The sequence below is a fragment of the Phyllostomus discolor genome, chromosome 2 (assembly GCF_004126475.2).
Source record: "Phyllostomus discolor isolate MPI-MPIP mPhyDis1 chromosome 2, mPhyDis1.pri.v3, whole genome shotgun sequence".
In the NCBI taxonomy this organism is placed as follows: Eukaryota; Metazoa; Chordata; class Mammalia; order Chiroptera; family Phyllostomidae; genus Phyllostomus; species Phyllostomus discolor.
This window is the reverse complement of record NC_040904.2, coordinates 164,970,980-164,989,749: the sequence shown is the minus strand read 5'-3', so window position 1 is coordinate 164,989,749 and position 18,770 is coordinate 164,970,980. Positions and strand designations below refer to the sequence as shown.

General features: G+C 43.7%; 1 protein-coding gene across 7 annotated transcripts in view; it reads left to right on the top strand.

Annotated features, from left to right (window-relative positions):
* Positions 1-18,770, top strand: part of SCN8A (sodium voltage-gated channel alpha subunit 8) — a 217,663-nt gene that overhangs the window by 167,618 nt on the left and 31,275 nt on the right. For all 7 annotated transcript variants that reach the window (XM_036019004.1, XM_036019007.1, XM_036019006.1 and 4 more), the window contains 6 exons: positions 1,142-1,380; positions 9,506-9,679; positions 11,925-12,281; positions 16,365-16,835; positions 17,312-17,429; positions 17,926-18,080. In XM_036019004.1, coding sequence (XP_035874897.1) covers positions 1,142-1,380; positions 9,506-9,679; positions 11,925-12,281; positions 16,365-16,835; positions 17,312-17,429; positions 17,926-18,080 — 1,514 coding nt within the window. The remainder of the gene's footprint in view (positions 1-1,141; positions 1,381-9,505; positions 9,680-11,924; positions 12,282-16,364; positions 16,836-17,311; positions 17,430-17,925; positions 18,081-18,770) is intronic.

Sequence of the window (18,770 nt, the reverse complement as noted above, 5' to 3'; positions counted from 1 at the left end):
GGCAAAAGTCAATTGGACTGGCACCAAGCTCCTCCTCTTGTCTCAACTAGAGCAATTCCTGGTTCATCTGTCTTACATGTTAGCGCTTACATAAAATCTCGTTAGAAAAAAAACAGGTACTGCTTCTAAAAGAGGTAGAAAGACAGGATAGGACAAAAGAAGGAGAGGAAGAAAAAAGAAAGAGACTGAGGGATGGAGAGGGCAAGAAGATAAAGAAGAAAAGTTTGAAAGTGGGAAAGGTAAGAGAAGGAGAAAGGAAGAGAGGAGGGATGAGAAAGAAAAGAAGGGAGAAAAGGGAAAAGGAACATGACTTGCATTTCTAACTGGACACTCACTGACTTCTTGGGAAACATAAAAGATGTGTGCTGCATGGTGGCTTGGTTGACGGTACTGATTCTGCTGTAAAGATAAGAACAATACTAAATATTTCTGCAGCACTTAGTATATGCCAGGATGTTCTGAGGCACTTTATTTTAGCTCATTTAATTCTCTTTGGAAATTGAAATCACTTGCTCAAGTTCCCACAGTTAGCAAGTGTCTCAGCTGGTATTTGCACCAAGGTATGTCTGCCTTCAAAGTCTGCTTTTGACTGCTTCTTTGATAATAATCGAATGATGTAATGTATAATATACTATTTATTGAGGGCTTACCTTGTGCCATACCCTGTGAACTCTGCTTTAGAAACATCAAATCATTTAATCCCTAATGACTGGATAAGGATTAAGGACTGGTTTAGTTGTATAACCTTAAAGTAAGTGCCATTTCAGATGAGGCCGTCGAGGCATAGAGGAGTCAGCACCTTGCCCAAGATCACACAGCCTGTGAGGGCTGAAGCCAGTTGACTGGGGAGTGAGACTCCAGGGGCTAAGCTCCCAACTACTGTGCCATGCTCCCAAAATGATTGGATAGAATTCTGTTTATAACGAGCTCATTATTAATGGGAGAGTGGACTGGTACTGCTCATGCCTCCTGTCTCCCTTTGAGAGAAGGAATACCCAGGGAAACGCTAAGGAAAGTCCACACATAAGCCACCTTTGTTCTCATGTTAATAGCAGTGATAATGCCCCAGTGAAGCGTTGTACCATCTCCTTTGTTTTCTTACTGTGACTGAGGGGCCACCTTTGTTCTTTCCTCCCTACAGAGCTGGAAGAGTCCCAGAGAAAGTGCCCTCCATGCTGGTATAAATTTGCTAATACTTTCCTCATCTGGGAGTGCCACCCCTACTGGATAAAAGTGAAAGAAATTGTGAACTTGATTGTTATGGACCCTTTTGTGGACTTGGCCATCACCATCTGCATTGTCCTGAATACACTGTTTATGGCCATGGAGCACCATCCTATGACGCCACAGTTTGAGCATGTCTTGTCTGTAGGAAATCTGGTAAGACAGAGTGCTGCCTCCTGATTTGTGACCGGAACATGTTTTGCCTGTAGGACATGTTTTCCTGCTACTGAAAGCAGGAGCCAAGGTGAAAAGAAAGTACTAGTTAATGGGAAGACAAATGCTCCCACATATGCTGTGGGCCCAGCCGCTTCTCACTGTCATGATCCCTGGCTGTTTCCTCTTTCTGCAGAACTTAGATCACGTCATTTAGGAGCTGTTGGCAGGAAACCAACCGTGGTGACAGAATGGGAGGCATGGTACAGTGGGCTGGTTTCTCGGCCCGAGCCAAGGACTCCTGGATTTTTTTTTTTTCACTCTGTTTTCACATCGATTCCTGCGTTGGTCCAGCAAATCACATCCCCTTTCACCTTCAGAGACAGCCACCACAAAATAGGGGCGCTCTCTAAGTGCATTAAATGTAACTATAAATTGGCCTGTGCTGTCATATTAATTATCCACAGGGGCACTATCTAGGGGAAGTTTTCAGTTCTAGGTTAGTTTTCCCTCCAGTCCAACTTCTGGGCTATCATCCACTTTCCACCATTGGTTGATCTGCACCAAATTTATTGCAATATTAGCTTAAGTCATATATTTCACTTATGATATTAATTAGAAGATAAGTAGGCACTTTAAAAAAATAGACTACACAATATATTCTGAGATCAAGTAGTTGTGATTTGGGGATTATCTGTTTTACTTCTTTAGTTCAAAAATCAGGAGTTGGTTGAATTCTGAGAATCGGTTGGAAAGAATCCTCTTGGTCAGCTGAGCCACGTTATTCTTGAGGAGTTCCACCACAGGCATGTCAGACCCAGTTGTTACCATTTGATTGGAGCATAATCTCCACCTGGTGTTTGTTTTGTTTCCTCTCCCCCTTTTCCTGCCTTCCTCACTTCCTCTCCCTCTCCCTCCCTCCCCTCTCCTTCCCTCTCTTCACCTCTCCCTTTCTCTCTCTTTGTCTCCCTCTCTCTCTCACACACACACCCCTCAGAAGCTTCTGCCTTAAGCCCTAAAACACTATTAAGTGTGATAATATCATTTTGAGTTCTGATTCTGGAAACACATGTGGCGAAAGGGATCCCTTGCCTGGCTAGTCCTGGTAGCCTGTTGTGTTCCTGGTACACATCCAGGAGGGTTCTGTGGCCTTTCCAGTCTCCATGTCTCGGCTGGTTCGCTGCGGTGCTGCAGACTCTCACATGCAGCCTGACGAAATAGCCATAGTGCTGAAGCAGCTGTCCAGGAAACCTGTTCACTGGCTCTGAAAGGTGCCTGAAGGTGTGCTTGCTGCGTGACTGGCTGGCCCAGGCCTTGGCCATCGAGCAGCATGTTGAGCTAATGAACAATATCACATAGATATAAGCTTTATTTTATTTTAGCCACGGGTTAAGTATTAAGAATATGACTTGATCAATTTTGTTGTTGGTAGTAGTGGTGGTGTTTTCCCTGTAGCATTTTTTTTCTCAAAGTCTTTACTTTTACTTGCTTTTTATGAAATCAGTTCTCAATTTCCAAGGGATTTTGAAAGGCCCCTTTACCTACCTCCAGCGTAATTGCCCTCAGGCCAGGCCAGCAAATAACATTATGTTTTCCTTTATTAAAAGTCTACGGAGATTTAGGGTCACACCTAAATTAGAGTTGTGAACATTCAGAAGACTTTGCTTAGGACCATTAATGAAGAAAGGGGAGAATCGACTGACGTGGACACGGGCCCGCAGTGTCCGAGGCATCACGGATGAGACATGAGACATTCACATGGACTACCGAGCCCTGTGGAGGAAAAGGGATGGCCCGGCTACCCTCTCAAGGGGAGGGTGCCTCGGAGCAGCCTGGCCACTCTCTCAAAGGAGAGCGCCCGATCCTTCCTTCCCAGGGTTTTTATTGGCTTTTAATTTGCCCAGGAATACAGTTAAAGTTCATTAATTATTGTCAGGCAGTAAGGATCAAACAATAGATAACATACAAAGAACTCTGAGGGCCTATTTTAAGTCAGGGTCTGTGAGCTAAAGAGCTATAAAACTTTGGGAAGCAAACTCATTTCCTGCCCAAACTTTATCATTTAATTAAGAGCATTCTTAGCGAAGCAGGTTTCACAAGAGTTTATGTATTTTCTCAGGCCTGATCACCCAGAGAAACCCACCCTTTCCAGCACAGGGCTACACCACCCTCTGTCATTGTTTTAGTATTAAGTCAGGCAGGGGAAGTAAGGCAGCCAAGAGATAGGAGACTTCTGGAAGGCAGAATGAGGTCTCAGGCTTTGTCAAAGCTGAGGGGCGAGGGTCCATCACCCCCTTTCTCCATAACCTCCCCAGTCCTTCTCTGGGGCCTCCATGTAATCATGCCTGTCTTAAGTCATTCCCCACTTGGGGAATCTTACCCTTCACTGGCTGACTGATCAAGCATTGGGGGCCAGTTATGAAAAAAGGAGCAGAAGCAGTGCTCCTGCCAGGGAGATAAGCTTTGTCTCCTTAGTGGCTTATGGTCCGAAAGTCACTCACTCAGCTTTAGTGGGGGGGGGGGCGTGATTACAGCTCCTGAAACCAGTCAGGGTGGTTCCCAACAGTAGAGAAGGTTGGCAGCTAATATTCAGGGACTCCGTGAGGCCAGCCAAGCCGAACCAAGTTCTAAAATAAGAAAGCATGACTGGGGGAGGGGGAGGTTCAAGGGGAAAGTAAATGTACAGTTAGCAACAGGCATGGAGAGTAGCACATGGCTCAGGTTACTCTGGCCTGACTGATCGATTGCATGTGAGGGTGAAGAGCAAGAAATGAAGACTTGTGCCTGTGGGAGTTAGAGAATATACTTTTTTGCCAGCCAAGTGTTAGGTAGAGCAGAAAGAACACAGAATTAGTAGTCAGAAGACTTGGGTTTGGGTTCTTTTTTGATGCAGTTTAACCTTAAATAAGCCATTCATTTCTGTTTAGAAATATTTTAGGTCTATAGACTGAGACTAGCACCATGTCATTCTTTGGTAGTTGGGAGGATAAAATGAGAAACTATGCTGAAGTGTTTGGAAGAGTGAAAAGTACTCTGCAAATCTTAGCAGCAGTACTAGTGTAACTCAGTAGGAGAATTCCCAAAGGCTTGGAGATTTGGGTAGAGCCTTTGACAGAAACCTAAGAAAAAGGGGATGGAAAAAGATGACATCGACTAGTTCATGAGTACAGCCTTGTCTTATAGTTGGAATGAGAGGCTTTTCCCACACTCGGGACGGTGATTAAGTTGTGTGTGTCTGTAGATGTGCAGATAGGTGTTTCTGAGGAAGATGAGAAGCCTTCTGTAAACCTGTACTCCCCACCTCTTCCGTCCTCCCCACAAGGAAAACTTGAGTAATAGAAGGGGCCTTAAAGATCATTTGATCCAACCCACAGGTTTTATAGAAGAAGTCAAAGCCCAGGGAGGCCATGTGACTTACACAATTTTTGAATTGTTTAGTCATGATTCTTGTCTTGCCCTTTTTGCAACCAATTGAACACAACAGTGGGTTTATAAGGTGGTTTTTTAAAACAATTGTACCAAGAAGTTTTGAGTATAGCATAAAGAACTTTCTTCTGAGAGTAAGTTGCTGACACAGCCTTATCACTCCGAATACTTTAGTGTGTTTTTTATGAACAAGCGCATTCTCCTATATAACCTCAATGTAACTGCCACAGTCAGGAAGTTGACACGGACACACTACAGCCGCCTGATTCTCAGGACCCCTCAAGTTTTGCCAATAATCCCAGTACTGTCTTATAACAAGAAGGATTCTGTTTAAGTTACATATTCCATTTAGTTCCTGACTCTTTCATCTTCTTCAGCCTGGAAGAGTTCCTCAGTCTTCCTTTGACTTTCATGACCTTGACACTTTTGAAGACTACAGTTATTTTTTAGAATTCCCTCCATTTGGGTTTGTCTGCTGCTTCCTCGTGATGAGACTCAAGCTACGCATTTGGCAGGAAGACCACACCAGTGAGGCTGTCTCCTCACTGCACCTACCAGGTGGCACACAGTTTCCGTTTGTCACATTGCTGGTGCTGTTGATTACTTGATTAAGGAGGTGCCTGCCAGGCTTCTCCCCTGTCAAGTTACTCTTTTGCCATTTATAGTTAGTAAGTGTTTGTGAGGAAGGTACTTTAAAACTATCTGCATTACCTGTTCTTCATCAAACTTTGGATTCATTCCTTTATTTACTAACACCAGCATGAACTCATGGTTTTCAGTTTCATCCGGTAGTTTATATCCCATTACCATCATTTACTTTGATGTTTGATAAACCACTCCAGGTGTGGCCAGTGGGAGCCCTTTAGGCTGGCTTCTGTGTCTTCTCATCACGTCCTCCGCCTCCACACTTCCTTTTTTTTTGCTGTCACAAGATACTCCAGGCTGATCTTCTGTTTTTCCTGCCTCAGGCCTGGGATCAGCAGTTTCCCCAGGACCCCTGGTTTAGGGGAAGTGATGTTTAGAAGTGAGGATCTGGAGAGGCAATGGGCAGGCCTAGGCCCTCCCCGAACCGGGCTAGCTGCCGGCGTCAGGCTACCTGCACACACTGAAAACCGGGAGTTCGTGCTGTCACTTCCTGTTCCAGGCCAGCACTACGGGATTCATTCTCATTTTCCTTTCTATGTTTGTAACTCTTTGTGCAGCAAACAGAAACCTGGTTGCCACTGTCTTTAATATGTTAACTGGTCGGATGAAAAGCCACCGGTACCTCTAACAGCGTGGGCACCCTCCCCACACTGTCTGGGCTCTGACCCCCTGTGCCAGGCTCGCCAGCTTCCACACCAGTCCCTCTGCGTGGACCCCTCGTTGTCCCTCACAGGCCCCGACGCCTCAGGCCAGGCCAGGCCACCCCACACACGCTTGTTCCCTTTACCCCACTTGGACTTGAGCGCTTCACAGTGGGCCTCCCCCCACACGGACCCCTCCTCATCCCACCCCAGACTTCCCCCTCTCGGAAGCCCTTCATCATGCCTAGGCTCTGACACCCTGTGCTGGGTGACCACCCTGCACAGACACCCTCTGCGTCTCAGTCAGACTCCGACAGCTTGTCCTGGACTATCCCCCGAAGTGGACATCCCCTTCGGCCTGCACAGGCCGTGGCAGCCCGCACCAGGCTGCTCCCCTGCACGCATTCCCTGCTTGGGCTCCCGCACCTGGCACCAGGCTTCCCTCCGTGTGGACGCCCACCGGAGGAATTTCGGACTGAATCGTTTGAGGGGTTGGAGACATGGAAGGAAGGGCAAAGGCTTAATGTGCCGTGTGAGTTCGATCTCTGAGATTCTAAACAAAAAAAGGGAAAACAGAAAGCTGTTTTCCTTCTTTACCAAATACATATAAATGTTATCATTTCTTAACTACAGCTTAACCATAGCCTAACCAGATTTTCAACCAAAAAGGATTCCTTTTATTCTAATTTTTCTCTCATCCGTGTCCTCATAGCCCCTTGTGCATACCTCTTTTTAAGCCCTCATCACATCATGTTTCAGGTGTTGTGTCTCCTCCGTGTTGGGTAACCAACCATTCCAGTTTGCATGGCTCTGAGGGGGCTCCTGGGATGTGGAACTTATGTTTCAAGAGTGGGACGTCTTAGGCAAACCGGGACAAGTTGGTCTTCCTGACTGGACACCCAGGATGCAGGACTTACAGTATTAGAAAAGTCTCGGGCAAACCGAGATGGATTGGTCACCCTGCCTCCTGGTGACTTGAGTTCCTAAGAAGCTATTATTTTGCATGTTCATGTGTTGTTTTTTTTTCATATCTCCATTGTGGTACTTTTGAGGCTTTCATCAAATCAAATGTCATTAACTCTGAGGGAAGTCCACTACAGAACAGGAGCTAATTAGCCCCCTTCTGAGAATAGACAAGAGCGTGCAAACCCTAGTCGCTCCCAGGTGAGCCTGAAGTTTGTTCACAGTTGCGGTTTTGGCAGAAGGAGCGTGCCACTTCTTCCGACCCTCCCCCAACCCCAGAGCGACCCTCAAATGCAATGCCCCAATCTGAGGGCATTGTAGGCCCTACTGGGTGACCTGGTGTTACAGGTTCTCAGACCTGTGCCCAAGGGCTTGTCCAAACTACAAAAATATGCCAACTCTGAATTCAGAACATTCTATTAGAACAGCAGTTCTCAATCTTTCTTTGGTGTTAGGACCCCTTTACACTCCTAAAAAGAGCTAAAAAACTTTTGTTTATGAGAGTTGTATCTATTGATATGTACCATATTTGAAATTAAAACCATAAAAAGTCTTAAGTATGTATTTAAAAATCATAATAATGTACCCATTACATAATTACATAAATAACATGGGGCAAAACTGTATTTCCTACAAAGAAAAACAGTAAAAAACAGTCAAACAGATGTTTGACATCTTTGCAAATCTCTGTCATATCTGGTTTAATTGAAGAGAGTTCAGTTCTCTTATCTGCTTCTGTGTCCAACCCATGTGCTATATTGTTTGGGCTGAAGCGCAGGGAGAAAACCTGGCCTCATACAGATACATACTTGGGCAAAGGAGAACCCTGCGCCCTCTGACAGGATCTTAGGGACCCCGGGGATCCTCAACTCGCTTTGAGAACATAAATTCTGCTGCATTAGAACATAAATTCCTAGATGAGTATCTGCTGACATTCACAAGAGTGACATTTATGTGCAGTTGTTGATACACTGGTTAAAACTTTTTCCCCCTCTTCAGGAAGCATGTCTCAGTGCAAATAAGAGAGCATCATAGAGATAACCATGAATCTACTCTTTTTTGTTTTTTAAAGTCATTTCATCATATAACCAATAGTTACAGATTTACTTTCACCCAAACCCCAAATGATGGGAGCACACTATGCACTGAAACAACATGGTTGCTGACCTCTGTCAAAGGCAGTCCTACCAGGTGTCTGCGGGACTTTCATCCCGTTGGAAGTCAGCACCACATAATGGTGCCGTTGTTGGTTTTCACTTAGGAACCTGGGCTCCCACAGTATGGCCATTCCGTAGTCAATCAGCCAGTGCTTGTTACTGAGCACTTCTCGTGTGCTCGCCAGGAACCAATGGGACCACAGATTCAGCCTCTACTTAGTGTGCACTGAGCAGGGTAACATTTCTGTGTAGATGAGCCTTTGATGGGTGGTTTACACAAAGGGTAACATGTATGTCATGAATTGATTAGCTGCCCCTACTTTCCCTGACCTCACTTAGTGGGATGTTTTATCTGTAGATACTTACCTTGCCCTGTGAACTTTGATTTTGCTTAATAGGATCTCTTCAGGGAATATTCTTTCCATTTTAGAATATTGCATCTTCAATTTAGAAAAATAGGGAACCACATAATAGTATATGGGCACCAAAAAGTGGTAGCCTGCTCATCCATTTGGATCTTTATCCTTTTGAATCTTTCTGTTTTGTTATTTTTATACAGCAATTCAGTATATTTCCAAACAGCATCTGTAATCTAAGTACTTTTCACCATTTTTATACAGGCAGTAAAAGTGAGACAGGAAGACCATGGAGCAATGTGAATAAAGTCACGATGCATACTGGGTATTCTGACTTTATAACTGTGTCAAAATATCTATGCATTTGAAAAAAAGCAGAAGGGAAATATATATAAATGATAGTCATATGCAAGGTGATAAGACTACAGATGTTTTTTTCTGTGTTTTGCACACTTAGCAATGTTCTATTGCCTTACGATTTAAAATAAGAAACCCTGTAGCATATGCTTTAAGTTTGATAAGACACACAATATCAAATCAGAAAATAATGCTGTATCTTTCTAATAAAACTATAGCACAACAAGAGATTTCTTTTTCAGGCAAACATCCCAAGCATACATACTCAAATGACTGTTGACCCTTGAGAATTCCCACTGCTTAGAATGACTTTTCAACTACACCCTTAACAGTGTGATTTGGGTGGTTGTGGCAACAAAGATGGGAACACTGGTGCTGAGTACTTCATCCAAGAGGAGAATAAGACTCTCCTGTGTCATGTGGAGTGGTCATGGGACATCCGGGGATTGGTGTCCTCGGATGCAGGATTTAACCAGGGCTGCTCGCCCTTGTGGCTTCTTGGACGTGTTGTATTCAGAGATAATGATAAAGACATTCTCCTTCTATTATTTCTTTTTCTTAACCCCTGCGTTCCCCTCTTCAGGTTTTCACTGGAATTTTCACAGCAGAAATGTTCCTGAAGCTCATAGCCATGGACCCCTACTATTATTTCCAAGAAGGTTGGAACATTTTTGACGGATTTATTGTCTCCCTCAGTTTAATGGAACTGAGTCTAGCAGATGTGGAGGGGCTTTCGGTGCTGCGATCTTTCCGATTGGTATTCCATATTTCTCCAATTTCTTCTCATATTTCCTGTCTTGCAACTACTAGAAAGAGTTTTGCATAAGTTAATTATGCAAATTATATTTGTAAAAGTCCTTAACTATATTCTATTCAATGCCAGGTAGCTGTTCAGTGACTTAGCTACTAAGATCTTAAAAACTTCCCTGCTACACACCTCATGTATAAGTTAGTTTTTAATGCCAATCACAGACATCAATTTTAGGAAGTTTCTCCTAAAATAATGGTTAATATAAAAATTGAAGGGACTGTTCTGAGGTCTGATTTGAATTTGCTAGTGAACCTATTTCTTTATTCAAACATCTCCCTGAAATGGCAGAAATTCCTCCTTGTTCAAAAATGGCTGTCCTCATTTCTTCTCTTTTGGTGAATCCTTGCAGAAAATGAAAATAAAATAATCTTTTAAAATATTATATTGAAATCCATTGTTGAACATTGGCCTTGTTTTCCATATCATCAGCTAAGGATTTTTAAAATTAATGTATTTGGAGAAGTTGATGTGTAAATGACTAAAATGACTCTGAAAGAATGGTTAACAGTATCTTTCAAATAGCTTCCCAGGGGCATGAGCGCAAGTGATGCACTACTTACGCCCCTTGAGAAGCTGAGTGGACGCCCCACTCAGACAGAGCATCAGAACTGGCTTAGGTTTTTCTCTTCCTGTTAGGAGAATACCTAAGCACTTCCAACTGCAAGAATTTAAGGCTTTTTCATCAGGATATTCAGCATATCTAAGTAAGAGAATTGGAACAGAGTGAAAATACTTGTAAAACAGAGATCTCATTGAGTCCAAGTCACAAATTTAACATCTACCAGGTTCTTGGAAGCTCTGCTTACTAATTTTTAGTTAGGACCCAGCCCACAGTAGACTTTTTTTCATAGTAGACTTTTTGGGAACAGTTCTTATTATCTAGAAAGTAGGAGGAAAGATTAAGAGATAGAAACCTTAGCACTAATTTTCTTAATAAAGTAAAAGCCAGCCCTGGCTGGCGTAGCTCAGTGGATTGAGCGCGGGCTGCGAACCAAAGAATCACAGATTTGATTCCCAGCCAGGGCACATGCCTGGGTTGCAGGCCACGGCCCCCAGCAACCGCACAGTGATGTTACTCCCTCTCTCTCTTTCTCCCTCCCTTCCCTCTCTAAAAATAAATAAATAAAAATCTTAAAAATAAATAAAGTAAAAGCCAGTCAAAAGGGGAAAAATATGAGTGACCGAGATATACATGCAGAGTAATAGCTGGAAAATCTTGAACTCTTAGATGAGACTAAAGTTTTCAGCAAGAAAACAAATGTTCAAATCAATGCTGTTGCTTCTACCAGAATTTCTGTTACCTATTATCCATTAGTTGTTAACTTATGACATCCAACGATAATCTCATCATCATCATTCCATTCACAGGGTTTCTGCATTCTTGGGCCTTAGCCAAGACCTTGTGATCTATTCATATGAATGATTATAGAATATAGAAGTTTCATGATTGACAGATACTATAAATTCTGTCCTCTGAATTAATATCAGTGCAGGGTGGAGCAAAAATGGGTTTACAGTTGGAGTACACAAAACAGTTTATTCTTGTATTATTATTTAGTAATTATTGTATTATTTGCTGTATGAACCAATATGAACCTAATTTCCCCCCACTCTGTATAGTCCCCTTTCAAGAAGATGTTTGACTTATGGACATATGTAGAACTGCTCTGTCTTAGGAATTGTGTTTTCCTTCCAAGTTATTCCAAGCATATCACAAAGTTTCACATTGCCCATTGATTTAGAATTTTCAGATGCTTTTTGAAGGAGACAGATGATTTATTGTCACTGTCCTTACCACACTGATCTTTTGGTTCACTACAAATCACATTTTCCTTGATATGTCTCTTGAGAAGTTGAGGAAAAATCAATAGGAAAAGGATATGTTCTTATATGGCTCTTTAAAAAGGTTGATTGACCCAGGAACTAATATGGGGGGAGGGGGGCACTAGAGGCAGTATTTGGCTCCTAGTTCTAAACCTGTCATTTACTGTGAAATTAATGTTTCCCTTATTTGTGCCTCAGTTTCTCCCATTTTAGTCTAAGACTGTTTAGAAAGTCCTGAGGATTTCCCAAGCATGCTCAATGTATTTAACCTGATCTTATTAATTTTATATGTTTTTATTTTAGCCATGTGGTAAGAAAATAAATGGAGTGTCATTTGGTGTTTGTTTGTTTGTTTGTTTTCTCTTAGCTCCGAGTCTTCAAATTGGCCAAATCTTGGCCCACCCTGAACATGCTGATTAAGATTATTGGAAATTCAGTGGGTGCCCTGGGCAACCTGACCCTGGTGCTGGCCATTATTGTCTTCATCTTTGCTGTGGTGGGGATGCAGCTCTTTGGGAAGAGCTACAAAGAGTGTGTCTGCAAGATCAACCAGGACTGTGACCTCCCTCGCTGGCACATGAATGACTTTTTTCATTCCTTCCTCATTGTCTTTCGAGTGTTGTGCGGGGAGTGGATCGAGACCATGTGGGACTGCATGGAGGTGGCAGGCCAAGCCATGTGCCTCATTGTCTTCATGATGGTCATGGTCATTGGCAACTTGGTGGTTAGTACTAACTTGGAGATCTTTTTGTTCTTTGACCTGAATGTTTTATCCTTGGCCTAGAAGCCCAGTTCACTGAGTCCTTCTATTATCTTCCATGTCTGTGTTGGTTTTTATTCTTTCTTGGCCCAAGAACCTTAAGGTACAGATGAAAGAGAGGAGCCTGCTGTTCACAGAGGCCTACTGAGTCATACGCCCCACAGCCTGCCAACAGTTTTTCATAGTTATGGAAACAAACTCAGCAAAGTGACTTTTCTTAAAGCCACACCACTGATAAATGTCAGGGTTTTTATTAGATTCTAGACGTCAAACCCAATGCTTTTTCTACAACAAAAGTTTCCTTCTGCTAAACCAGAATCTCTCAACCTTGACACCATTGACATTTTGGGCTAGGCAATTTTTTTGTTGTGGGACTTCCCTGTGTATTGTAGGATATTTAGCAGCATCCCTGGCCTCTATCCTTCATTTCCAGTAGTGACCCCCACCACCCCAGCTTATGACAGCCAAAAATGTTTCCCAACATTGCCAGTTGTCCCCTAGGGGGCGGAAATCGCCCTTCATTGAGAACCACTGACCTAAACTATCTTAGGGTTTTATTTAATTTGTATAAATGACAAATCTCTTTCTTGCTTTACTTCAATCTGTCTGTCTACTGTTTTCTGCCTCTGTATATAGGACACCCACCAACATTTTAACACCTTGTTTCTCAGAGTGTGACCTGAGGACCAGCAACAATGAGGTCACTCAGGCTCCCCCGCCCAGAACTACTGAGTCAGGATCTGCGTTTTTAACAAGGTCCCCGATGACTAACATGCACACTAAGTGCATGGGAGGTTCCCATCTTTCCGATCAGGCCAGCTCCCACTTGCAAGTGTAGCAAGGGGACTGGGGAAAGGCACACTCAGTGATCCCTTGTAAACTCATTCACACTAGTTCCCTTCCCTGATTTGCCATAGAGAAGCATACAGTAGGAGATTCCTACTCACCAGCTTCGGAACCAGCTATGGCCACCATCTTCTTTCATTTGACCTATAAAAATAGACTCTGTGATCTTTTTTGTTTTAATCTCTTCCTTTCCCTAGTCTCAGCCACCTTTCCCTCAGTCCTAAGCCCTCTAGTGTTTCTGCTTCTTCCATGAGCACAGCATTGCCTACCACACTGGGTAGTAGGATCAACATTTACCAGCCCTGACTCACCGCCCTCTTTCTAGTCTCCCATTCTCAATGGTCTCAGAGGCAGCTTGCCATAACTGTCTACGGATCCCCGAGCGCATGACAAAGTCACCTGTTATTCTGCTTCTGATGACGCCTTTTCAGGTCCCCCTTTGCTTAGCACTTCTGCTCATCTAGTCTCTAGGAATCTGTAACTATAAATTGCTTCTGACTCTCTCCACTCCCGGTAAATGTTTGATGTCTTTCATACATCTCTCTTCATAGTTTTTCTGTGTATATATCTTCATAGTATTTCTAAGGTCTGCCCCTTCCTTTCCATTTCTATAACCCATCCAGTATTTCTAGAAGACCACCGGCATCACAATCACCCAAGTTTCACTCATTTAAAAAGGCCAAGTCCCAGGTCCTACACCAGATCTGCTGTTTCAGAGTCTCTCAGGTGAGGCCAAGGAACTATGTATTTTTAACAAGCATCCCACCCCAGGAGGTTCTTGTACATTCTAAGGTTTGAGATTACTGTAGCCTAATCCAGACCCTTATCAATTCATACAAATAACAGTCTCCAAACTCCTAGTTCCTCAGGAATGGCTTTCTCAAATCTCTGTAGTCATCTGTGACTCCTTTACTCAGGAACCAATAGCAGATCCTGTTCAAATTCAAATCCCTCAGGCTGGTCTTCAGAACTCTCTACAGTTCACCCCATTTTACCAACACACTCTTTTTTTAATTCTACAAATGGCCCAGGTAATCTGAAAAACAGTTTATTGTTTCTATCTCCCACTCTCTGCATACTGTTACCTCCATTTAATATAAACGCCTTGCTCTTTTTCAGAAGTTTAGCATAGTAAGGGCCAAGTATAAATCAAAAACTGAACACCTCTCCCACTCTTCAAAAAGTCTTAATAAAAGTAAATTAATCTTAATGCCCAATGTAATAAAATAAGAAACAGAAAATAAGAAAGAAAGCTTTTATCTGATGGCTTAACACTTAGATGTACAACAAAACTAAATGAAAGTAACTAGATTCTGTTTTATTTTGATAAATGTTCGGAAGACAAAATTAAATTTTAAAATAAGATGGCATAAAATACGAGGTCTGTCCAGAAAGTATCCATCCATATACTATGAAAAAGAGCTGTTAATTGAAGATACAAGAAACATCATACCTAGGACAATGACAAGTCAGTCACCCTCAAAGTAGGCAACTTGGGACCTCACACAGTTCTCCCAGCATTCTCTTCCACTGTTCAAAACACTCTGCAAAATCCTTTGTTGGGACCACCATCAGCTGCCCCATCATATTTTCCTGAATCTTATCGACAGTCTGAAATCTCTTCCCTTTCAAAGGTGATTTTAGTTTTGGGAAAAGCCAGAAGTCGTAGGGAACCAAATCTGGGTTGTAGGGGGCCTGAGTCACCTGGGTGATTTGATGTTTCACCAAAAATCTCTGCACAAGATATACATGAGTGGCACTTGTCACGATGAAGCTGCCATTCACCAGTTGCTCATAGCTGCGGCTGCTTTTATCATATTGCATCTCTCAACTGATGAAGAACATTGAGGTAGTGCTCCTTATTAATTGGCCTGGAGGGACATACTCATGATGGACAACACCTTCCCAATCAAAAAACACAGTTAATTACCATGGTCTTGATCTTGCTGCAATTTGGCCATGCCTTCTTTGGGCATGGAGAACCAGGCGGCTTCCACTGGGATGACTGGGCCTTTGTTTCCGGATCATAGCTGTAGACCTATGATTTATCTTCGGTTATGACCTTCTTGAGGAAATCTGGTTCATTGGTAGCAATTTGAAGTCATTAGCAACTGCAGCAAGATGTTCCTTCTGCTCTAGTAGCAGAAGCTGTGGAATGAATTTTGCCATGACATATTTCATGCCAGGATCCTACATCAATATCTCAGACACAGCAGTTTTTGGAATCCAGATCAGCTGCTATTTCTCACACTGTCAGTCACTGATCCTTGTTGATTGTAAGCTCTACATGTTCAACATTCTCAGGTGTTCTGCTTGTTGCAAACCTTCCAGAATGTGGATCACTTTCAACAGATTCTCGACCATCTTTGAAGCATTTGTGCCACACTTATTTGCACTGCACTCATTGCATCATCCCCAAAAGCCTTCTGAGTCATCCCAATAGTTTCTGCAAAGGAATGTTCAAGCTGAACACTGAATGTGATGCAGATTTGTTGCTCTACTCGCTCAGTCATTTTGAATGCGACAGCCATGCAGTGCACACGTTCATTCAATGGCGTCTACCGCCTCCACTGACTAATACAGTGAAATCGTCATTGTTCACACATGCGCATCCATCCAGTCCACTCTCCTTGGCTGTCAAGTTACATTGATGTCGCGGAATCTGGCCTCATTATATTAATGATAGCTGGAGTTTTTCGGGACAGACCTTGTATATTTCAGTTCCATCTTCTTGATTTGTTGTATGAAAGTATAGCTCTCCAAGCCTAGTTTTTTTCTAACATGGGCATTCTAAGTCATCTACTGCTTATGAGCTCATGGCATCTATGCATTCCTTAATGTTCCCCAATAATCTATATACAACTTTTGGATTTTATTTGTGGGGATTTTCTTCCAAAATGGATACAGCCTTTGCCTTTTCTAACTACAAATATGGTAGCATATTTTGGAATATATGTACATGTAAAGCTATAAAAGAACCAAGGAAAAAGGCGCTAAATGCCTTATATTACAACCAAAAATCAAACAAAATGCTCACCTAGTAACATGAGCATTTAAAACAGTATGTGGGCCAAATAAAACACAATAGAAATGCTTGAGTTTGTCATTTAAGTCTGTGGGCTTCCAGTTTCCTAGTTTAGTGGGTAACTTACCTAATACCATTCTATGTTCACTCTCCTCCTTTCCAATGCTACTGTTAAGGTGCTGAACCTGTTTCTGGCCTTGCTCCTGAGCTCCTTCAGTGCAGACAATCTGGCAGCCACGGATGACGATGGGGAAATGAACAACCTGCAGATCTCAGTGATCCGAATCAAGAAGGGCGTGGCTTGGACCAAAGTGAAAGTGCGTGCCTTCATGCAGGCCCACTTCAAGCAGCGTGAGGCTGATGAGGTGAAACCACTGGATGAGCTATACGAAAAGAAGGCCAACTGCATTGCCAACCACACTGGTGCAGACATCCACCGGAATGGTGACTTCCAGAAGAATGGCAATGGCACCACCAGTGGCATTGGCAGCAGCGTGGAGAAGTACATCATTGATGAGGACCACATGTCCTTTATCAACAACCCCAACTTAACCGTGCGGGTGCCCATTGCTGTAGGCGAGTCCGATTTTGAGAATGTCAACACAGAGGACGTTAGCAGCGAATCAGATCCTGAAGGCAGCAAAGATGTAAGGTCCCAGCCTAGAAACCAACCTTGATCCTGTGTGAGAACAAAAAGGGCTCTGTCGGCTCCAGAGACTGGTTCAGCTATGGGCTTAGCAGAGAGATTCTGGAATAGCCAACTCATCCCCTGTAGTCATTCTAGGCCTTTCCTAGACGACCTAGATGCTCCTGGATCTATCTCCATGGCGTCTAGATCATCTAGACCAGAGTAAACCCTCAGGTACTTCCTGTCATTAATCTATCTGAGCTGTATTCCTGAGACCAGCCAATAAGCACATTCGTCTAGGGTCACTGCCATCTGTGAGTGGGCCTCAGTGTTACATCCTGCTGAAGCCCTGTGGTAATTGTTTGCCTATATATGTTTCTAGTAGGAATTATAGAGAATCCCAGCTAGTACATCATCCATTCCAGAGGTTGAGCAGTCAGTGTAGGATGGACCCACTGTGCAGTCTCTTGACCTCCTTTTTCCTTGCATATCTAGAAACTGGATGATACTAGCTCCTCTGAAGGAAGCACCATTGACATCAAACCAGAAGTAGAAGAAGTCCCTGTGGAACAGCCTGAGGAATACTTGGATCCAGACGCTTGCTTCACAGAAGGTGAGGGGAGGGTGCAGGCTGCTTATACTGCTTACAGACTGTGTCAGCTAGGGACAGTGGTTGGACGAGGATGGGGCTCAGTGGCTGTCTTCAAGAACTTTGCTCCCCACCTCATCATTTTGAGGGCAGTTGATTCTGTTTTCCCTGTTCAGACTGTTCTCTAACTTCTCTTTGTCCACTTTCTCTTGGCATCAGTCCAGAAACTTCCACTAGGAAGGCCTTTTCTGCCATGGCTCTCTCTGGCTTCTGACTACCCTTTTCTCCTCCCTCACTGCTTCATAGCACATCTTCCCAACTCCAGACGGCCCTGGTAGCCTTGCAGCATAGCCTTGGCTCTGCAACCCTCTCGATGTCTGAGTCAGACATTCTGGTTCATCCACTGTGCTCCGGGCTGTGTGCTGGGGCAGCACCTGGTGGGGCCTGGGAGATGGAGGAGAGGGCAGGGCTGGGTGGGGCATGCACCCAGTGTCTGACCTGCCTCTCCCGCTGGTGCCAGGTTGTGTCCAGCGATTCAAGTGCTGCCAGGTCAACATTGAAGAAGGGCTAGGCAAGTCTTGGTGGATCCTGCGGAAAACCTGCTTCCTCATTGTGGAGCACAATTGGTTTGAGACCTTCATCATCTTCATGATTCTGCTCAGCAGTGGCGCCCTGGTGAGGTCCAGGGGAGAATATGACGAGGGATTGGCTGGGGAAGGGTTTATAGGAACTAGTGGGAAAGACTGCATGGGGCCTAAGACCAATTTCTCTAAGAACATAGACTGGCTGTGGACCCAAAGATAATGGTCTACTGACGTGCTTTGGGCTGGTGTTTTGAGCCTTTGAGATTAGAATCCACACTTACCTGCATGCTGATCTTTAGACTCAGCACGTTACTCTCAACCCTAAGACCCCCTTTTCATCAGGATGAGAATACAAGTTACCAAGTGTCTTCACTGCTTGGTTTGGACCAATACTTTTCAGTTGCCCAAGGTATGGGGGGGTTGTGTTACTCCCCCTCCTCTCTCCTCACACCCTACTGGGTTTGGAGAACCTGTGGCATTAGCACATAGTTAGAGAGTTAGATCCCTGGCACATGGGTCACTTACATTCTTGTGGCTGTAAGTGCTCATTAATCAGTGTGGCTTACAGGGCACTGAACACACAGGTTCCTCCCTTGCTGAGACTCATTACCTTGGCACTTGCTTTCACTTCCAGCTGGATTGCACTGAGGAGACCCGGACAGGGTCTGGGATGAGGGAGCTCCTTTCCTAGCTGAGTAGATTTGAGGGCAGCAGGGTCTAGAGGCGCCACATGGTTTTCTTCTTTTAATTAAGGGAAAGGTGAATGTAGAATTTTAAAATG